Here is an 8,086-nt window from a genome sequence, read left to right on the forward strand (position 1 = left end):
TCCACCTTGGTTGGGAAAGGGTGGGAGAAGATGGAGGGAGGGGGGGGGAGAAGCATAGTGTTAACTGGAAGAGGATAGAAAAGAAGTTTTCATAGCCAGAACAGAACATTTATCTGATCACTTACAAACAGAAAACAGTATATAATTAGGTAAGGTGCTCCAAAAAGAAGCGGTAAACTCGCTCCAGTACTATGAAGCTTTAAGTACGCATAAATCTCTGTTGCATTAGCGTCCAGTTGCACAGTGCACTCTTGTCACACCTCAATGTTGCCCCCAAATGGGCAAAGGCACCATTTCCATCCAAGGTCCTTTCTCCGTGGCGGGTTACTTCGCCATTCGGGTTAGCATCCCACCCCCAACGCAGCTTAGTCCCTAAATTTGTGAATGTCATTGACTAGTCTGTAGTAGGGATAAGCTTCGTGCGCGTGCGGGCAGTTGTAGTTGCACCGGCAGGACTGGATCATCATGACGCTCTTGGTGAAGGTTTCCCCGTCGTCGCAGCGGAACCTGATCTTGACAGTCCTGGTCTGCTGGGGGGTGCAGCACCGGCCATCCACGCAGGAGCCGCAGTACTTGGGGCGGTACTTCTTCACGCTGGAGCATCCGGCGTAAGTAAACTTCACCGGGGACGGGGACTTCTTAGTCTTGGTACACTTTTTCCCCTTCTGTAAAGGAGAGGAGGCAACATCATTAGCAGGAGATTCTTCTCCAGCCTTTACCCTCTACCCAAAGCAGCCTGGAAAGAAGAGGAGCACCAGAAGAGTCTGTATTTACCTTGAGGGAGGCATAGCTAGGCTGGCCACACGGCCTCACTTCGCATATCCTGGTCTCTTTGATGAGCTTGCAGTCGGGGTTGTCGTTGGTGACCCTCGTGGAGATGCCGGTTCCACACGTCTTTGAGCACTGGGACCAGGAGGTTGTTTGCACAATGCATTTGGGATTCTCAAAAGCTCGGCTTTGTGGCTCGGTTCCAAACACTGGAAAAGAAAAGGAGGGCTTAGCTTAAATACACCCTCTCAGCTGGGTTTTTCTTTCCATTGGGGGGCGTCTCTGGAGTTGTACAGCCATCCTCCCGCCTCCTCCCCGTAACTGTCACACAGATCAGCCCATACTCACCAGGTAGCATCTTCAGGCCTCCCTTCACAATGGCAATTAGCTCGTTGTTCCTGGTCAGCTCGCCTTCGGAATCATCCAGACCGAACTCTTTGCTGAAGAAGCCTTCCAGCTCATCCAGCGCGTCCTTGCTTTCATCGCAGACCCACTCTTCGCAGCACTGCCCGGGCACTTTGACCAGCCTGGGGCTGGGGCAGCCCAGGTTGGGCAGAGAGAGCTCCTGCGGGCAGAGCGGGATGCAGCCCACCGCTCCATCTATGCACGTACACTGGTGTTTGCAGTTCGGCTGGAAGCTTTCGCCGTTCTGGTAGATTTTGGAGTTATATTCACACGGTCTCCCCTCGGACTGCGCTGTAGAGGCGAGCAGAGAGGGAAAGGAGTCAGCGGTGGGACGGCTCGCGTTAAGCGCGGGTATTCGCCGCTCCGTTAAACCGGGGTTTACAACGGGGCTCCTGACAATTCTCCCCCCCCCCCCCCCCCCTCCAGGAGTACTCGGGGCCAGAACAATAAGTTAAGTCAGGAATCACTTTTCCTTATGGGCGTTTAGCGGAGCCCAGACACACTGAATCGCATTCCAGACCGCTGAAGTCATGTGCCTTTCTGCCAAGCTACCGACAACAAAGCATAACCATACATGGCCTCGAAATTACTAAACTCCGGCACTACTGGGACAGGGGTTTGCGGGGTTTTTTTGGGGGGTTATTTTTTGGCGGGAGTGGGGGGGGGGGGGGGGGAGAGCGCTTACCTCTGCAGATGCCCCTCAGCGCGGCGGGGCTGGCCCCGAAGTTGCACTCCAGCCCTTTGGTGTGATCGCAGGGCTGCTCCCGGCTGCAGTCTTCGTTCAGCTGCTTCGCGCAGACTTTGCAACAACCGCAACCATCCGCCACCAACCCCACCCCGGGGGCGCATTGCGGGACGGTCTCCGGGCACCGACACACGGCGGGACACGGCGAACCCAGAGCCTGCGGAACGATGAGGCGGCCGTGAGGAACGATGAGGCGGCCGTGAGGACCGACGGACGGCCGTGAGGACCGGCGACCCGACGGGCGGCCGTGAGGACCGGCGACCCGCCGTGAGGACCGACGGGCGGCCGTGAGGACCGGCGCCCCGCCACTTTTCCCGCCCCTCACCCTCCCTCACCCCCACCACCCCCTCAGCGGGCACTCACCAAGCGGGCCAAGCACAGCAGAGCAGCCGCCAAAGCGGGACGCTTCCCCGCGGAGCCCATTTTTTTTTTTTCTAATTTTTTTTTTCGGCTTTTTTTGGGGGTTTTTTGTTTTTTTTTTTTTTCCAAGAAGCTGAAGCGACGATCGTCCACAGGCGCCGCCGCCGCCGCCGCCGCCGCCGGTCTGAGGGAACGGCGAAGCGCGATCGCCTTTATATAGGGGCGCGGGGGCCGCCCGCGTGCGCCGCGGCGCTGACGTCGCGCGTTCCGGGACGCGGCCAGCGGCATCCCAGGAATGCGGCCGGCGCGCGCCGCGCCACGCCCCCCCCCCCCTCCCGCGCCGCTTCCCACCGCCCCGAAGGGGCGGTGGGAAGCGGCGCGGGAGGGGGGGGGGGGGCACCGGGAGGGGGGTCCCAAACCCCCATTACCCCATTATCAAAGCGGTTGGGGTGTCCCTCGGCGGAGCTGGGGGTCGTGGCGTTGCGTTTGCGTGTTAAAAAATGAAGATTTTGGGGTTTTTTTTTTTTGGTGGTTGTTCCCCCCCCCCCCCCCCTTGTCTTTTCGCCGCCGTTAAGTATTTCCAGATGGGGCTCGCGGGCACCAGACGTAACAATATTTCCATATTTGGTCTAGCAGTAGCCTGCATTTTTCACATTTTTCTGCTCTGTTCTCCAACCGCAAAGCATTCTTGACAGCTTCAGATGTTGTTAAATATAGCCCTTCTGTTCCCAGGGCAGGAAATTCTTTGGAATTCCTGGGTTTTTGTTGTTTTTGGGGTTGGTTGGGGGTTTTTTTGTTGGGTTTTGTTTTTTTTTTTTTCACGCAATCTGTCCATCATGATTTAGGAGAATGGTGCTGGAGGAGCCAACTGGCTTTCTCTGCTGCAGTTTGCTCCTTTATTGAAAAAAGCCCAGCGCTTGAGTTCGCTACCCAACGGCGTCACAATAACTCCCCATTCCAGGGATTTTTCTTTTTTTTTAAAAAATTTACAAATTATTATTATTCCTAACACAAGCTTTGGGGGTTCCTCTTTTTTTTTTTTTTTTCTCTCCCTCCCTTTTCGGTCGCTTTCAAGGCTGGAAGGTGGAGGAGCGCGTTCAGAGGAGAGGCGCGACTTTGGAAAAAAAAAAAACAACACCAAAAAACCCCCCAAACCAACCCTCTTTTGCAGCAAAAAAAAAAAAAAAAAAAAAAAAAGAAGGGGAGGGGGGTGAGGAAGACAGTGGAGAGGGAGGGGATGAGGAGAGGAGGGGGGTGCGATTAACCTGGCCTGCGGTGCGTTCCCAGAGAGCCACCGCCTCGGAAAGGGTGGGGGCATTTGGGGAGGGGGAGCAGCACCACCAGCGGCAGCACCAGCATCAACAGCAGCACCAGCAGCAGCACCAGCAGCACCAGCAGCAGCACCAGGACCCCCACCAGCATCACCAGCAGCAGCACCAGCATCACCAGCAGCCGCAGCCGCCCCGCTGCTCGCAGGAGCGAAGCCCAAACCTCTCGGTGTCGCAGCCCGAAGGGTGACAGAGACCGTGGCCGCGGGTAAGTGCTGCTCCCGGGGCTGCCCCCAGGGACACAACGGGACGGGCACGGGGACACGACGGGACGGGCACAGGGACACACGCTCCGGGTGTCCGCGGTGTGTTTTGTGCCCCGGTGCCAGCAGGAGCGGCGGGGGGGGGGGGGGGGGGCGGCCGTGTGGGACCTGCTGGAGGGCTCCCGTTGTGGGCTGGTTGTTCTTTGTTGATTTTTTTTTTTCTCTCCCACAATTTATTCCCTTCCTGGTTTTCTTTTCCTTCGAGTAAATGAGATTGACGCGTTAACTTGGGTTTGTGGTTTGGGAAAGGTGATGGGATGAAAGCTCCGGGCCCTCTTTGCCCAGAAGTCGCTCTTCGGGAGGCAGCGGTGGTTTTCCTCCGTCACTTGTACGCCTCAAAATTTGACCAGAAAGGACAATAGCCGAGAGGGAAAATCAGTCTTTAGTTACAGGCAGCTATCTCCTGAGACTGCCAACATATACCACTTAGTGCCATTTCTGATGACAGGAGGTATTTTATGTGTCCGTTAAGAACTGGACAGAGACCACCAGCGAACTTAGATGGCTGCCAGTAACGGTAGTAACGACTTTCCATCCCTACTGATTTGGCCGAGCCCCAGCCGGTGACGAGGGGGAGCGGGGCTCCGTCCCGTTCCCAGACTCCAAGCTATCCGGTACGCCGGGCTTCCCTTGGTTTTATAGGTGTGTTGGGTTTTTTTTTTTGGTGGTACTTTAGTTTTAAAACTCTAAAGCGGGTTTTTAGATGGAGAATCTAAAAACTTTGTCCCCGGGAGGACTCTTTACACAGCAGCGTTGTGATCGGGAGGAACAAGTTTGTGATTCGACACGCCTGGATGGATGAGCCTTGGGACAAATTCTCAAGAATTTTTGACAAGTTTTCCAAAATTGTGAAAAAAGCAGAAGCTCACACACCGATGGGTGGCTAAATCGGCCGGTTTGCTTTTCAGGGATTTGTGCGAACGCTTGTTTATTTAATGACATCAAATTTAAGGACACGCACCGAGCGTTTTGCTTTGATCTCTGACTTTCACAACATTCGGCGAATGCCACAGGGAAAGGCAATGAATAGCGCCTTTTCTCGCTTGGTTTCGTGTCTTACCACACATTCACACACCCTTGATGGGAAACTGTAACCGAACCTACATGTGCTCCAAAAAAAGGTCACCTGGAGAGCTTTGAAGCACCTCTTAACAAACCTGTCCTGAATTTCAAGTAGTTGACAGCACTTGAGTTGGGTCGAGTTTCTCTGGAGTTCAGGTGAGACCGTGACCCTTTTGTAGGCGTTCCCTGCACACGCTGCCCTGCCACAAACCGTGACCCAGCGTTTACCTTCCAGGCTGTGCCTACCTCTCCTGGAGGTACGTCAGGAAACAGGAAAAAGTTTGGAATATCTTCCTTTTTTTTTAGACTTCCTTCAGGGTTAACGTCCTGTTCCAGAGCTCTGGTGTCTGAAGTCAAATACTCCTGCTTCACGTCACGAAGAGTATTTTACTGGCTCCCCACTTCTCGTGCCGTCGGCAATCGCTGTTCGTCAGGTAAAGTCTGCTGGGAGCTGTTTGAAACAGTTCCCTCACGTAGCAGGTCTTACCGATTTACTGAGTATATCCTGTCATTTTCACAGGCCTTCGTCTCTCCAGAAAAAGGACTTTCCAGAGAAAGAAATCGAGGAAAAAAACAACGGGTTTATCTTCCCTCCACCCAGCGTCGGTTTGCGGCGGCCGCGCGTAGGGACCGCGGAGCAGCGCGAGGTGCTGGGTGGGACAGAGGCTCCTCCGGGTGCTGGTGCTCCCGCGGACCAGCAGTATCCAGCACCAAACCGGAGCACGCCAGAGGTTTACAACCACCTGGGCTCCGGAGAAAGAGCCAATCTGGCGTCCAGCCTTTCTTTGTACTGTGTTTAATTTCCTCGTATCCTCTTCTTCCTCTGCCCATCCTTTGCGGTGCGTTCCTTCCATCTCTCCCCCTCTTTCTTCTCCTTTCCCCTGTTCCAGTCTTTTTTTCCCCTTGGCCTTCCCTCCCCTGGTGTTTACCTACCTCGGGCTGGGCCTCTCCCGCAGCCCCTGCCAGGCCGCCGGTTCCTGCTGCCCTAAATCAGTCCTCCCGGCGTCAATGGCTCCTCTCAGGCACTCACAGGAGGTGCAAATCCAGTGGGGCAAATTAAGCGTAGCGACGCGGAGGCAGAGCGGCCGAGTAGCCAGAAGGCTTCAGCAGCTCAAATTCAAGTAGGTTCAGATTTGGGTTTTGGGTTTTGTTGTTGGTTTTTTTTTGCTTGCTTTGGATTTGCTGGGAGTTTCTGCCGAATTCTGGGGAGTGTGGCATTTCCTATTTGTTTTCTTCCTCTCCCCTGCTGCCCTCCCTTCAGCCACGCTCACGCCGGTCCGGTTTTGTAGAGCCTGAGCCTTGCCCGTGGTTTCTGATATTGGGGGGGGGGTGTGGTTTCTGATATTTGGGGGGAGCACGACGCTTTGCTTTGCAGTATTCCTGCACTGAGAGGCGCTTCGCTTTGTAGGGGCGCTGCGTTTTCCTCCGCCTGCTGGCCGGGTGCCTGTTGGGTCGGGAGTCCCCCCTAACCCAAAGGGGAAAAGATGATGTCGTCTTAGCTGCGCTCGTTGCCCCTTTGGAACATGAACTGCGCCGCTCCGGGTGCGCCTTGCGCAGGTCTAAGGGCCGTCGCAGCGCCACGGGGGCGAGAAGCGTCCCCGCCGGGTGTGGAGCCAGGGACGGGCGGTACGTGCTGCCTGGCTGTCCCCCCCCAAGCTGGATGCAGAAATGCAAAGCAGTTACAGCTCCTGCTTGAGTTCCTCCTGCCCAGTCAGAGACTCGAAATACCTTGGTCACTGTCGTTTAAACGATCTGGCGTTAACTTTGCTTTAGAACCGCTGCCGTTTCCTCAGTGAGACGGGTGGATCGCTTGATATACTTTCACCTGCCCTCATGTGTGTGTGCTTCCACACCAGGCTGCATCTCGTGTGTGTGTGTGTGTGTGTGCTTCCACACCAGGCTGCATTCAGAAGACGCCATCTGCATCAAGCCCGTCCCTGTAGCTGGCGTCGTGAGTTTTGGCTCTCCAAAAGAAAAAAAGAAAAATCAGGTGGCCCCAGCTAGCACCTGGCTGCACGTGGATTTCTTATTGGTGGCTGTTGCTTTCATCCCATGCAGTGATGTAGCTTGCAAATGGGAGCAGGACAGCCTGAAATATCTTTTTTCTAGGGAAAAAAAAAAAAAAACCAAACAACTTCACGGCTGGGTCTCCTGAGTTTGGTGAAGGAGGCTGAGGCATCAGGAGCATACACAGGTTCTTTCCCAGCATCGGCTGAGACGAAGGTCCTGGTCAGAGATCCCACCCCAGAGAGTTAATCATCCCCAACGACCTCAGTAGAAACTTCTTAACTTTAAACTTTGGTCCTCAGAGCGCGGGGTTTCCCACTGGAGCCATGGCTGCCAAGGGACACGTGTTACAGACGAAGTGGGCGAGCTCAGAGGAAAACCGCTGGAGTTCCTGGAGCCAGCTGGGCCTGATGGCAGTCGATCGGGTTGTGCCCCAGAGATCCTCGATCAAAGCACCCTTCCAGGCCGTGCTCCGTAACGGTTGTCAGCTGCTGCCTGCCTCAGCCTACAGCTTAACTGCCCCTGGGAGACAGCAGCCTCCTCTTTTCCCTGCCTGGCAGGGCCGTCTGCCCCGGCGTGTGCTCAGGTTTGCTTGTTTGTTCTCTTTTTCTATGTTTGACAGACACTTGCTATCCCCAAAGGTGTTTTATTATAGCGAAGTATATTGTCACAGCTCCGTTTCCTTAAGGTTAGTCCGTGTCAAAGCTCGGGGAACCCTCTGCCTGCCTCCTGGCGCATTCCCTCCTTCCCTGCTGTTCGTGACCCGATGGAGCCGTTTCTTGTCGCTGATACACGGACGTGCGAAGGACTTGCCTAGCCTTTGGTTTTAGGAACACGTTTTTGTAGCTATGTGCTTGGAAAAAAAAAAAAAAAAAAGAATATGGATTAATGTGTGCGAATAGGAGGGGAGGCCTGAGCTGGCAGGATGCTGAGCACGCTCTGCCACACGGCGAATTCTGTCACTTTCCCGGCTGGCTGCTGGAAACGTCACGGGATTAATTTCAGAATCCCCTGAGGTGCCTGTTGGCTTTGTCCAGAATCGTTGCTCGTTCCCTGCTGCGTACACGAGCTTATTAAAACACGGTGAGACCTGAGTTGTGTTTGCTGCCTTACTGTTCGTTTCCATTCTGTTCCATCTGGGCTCTCGC

General features: G+C 54.8%; 1 protein-coding gene across 1 annotated transcript; it reads right to left on the bottom strand.

Annotated features, from left to right (window-relative positions):
• Positions 1–365: 365 nt before the first annotated feature.
• CCN1 (cellular communication network factor 1) lies at positions 366–2,341 on the bottom strand. Its single transcript, XM_086462855.1, has 5 exons — positions 2,282–2,341; positions 1,859–2,075; positions 1,117–1,464; positions 775–977; positions 366–665 (listed from the first exon to the last, which is right to left on the bottom strand). Exons 1-5 carry the CDS (start codon positions 2,339–2,341, stop codon positions 366–368), a joined length of 1,128 nt encoding a protein of 375 aa, XP_086318981.1.
• Positions 2,342–8,086: the final 5,745 nt, after the last annotated feature.

Source organism: Leptosomus discolor, chromosome 3, assembly GCF_034619465.1.
Source record: "Leptosomus discolor isolate bLepDis1 chromosome 3, bLepDis1.hap2, whole genome shotgun sequence".
NCBI classification, from domain to species: domain Eukaryota; kingdom Metazoa; phylum Chordata; class Aves; order Leptosomiformes; family Leptosomidae; genus Leptosomus; species Leptosomus discolor.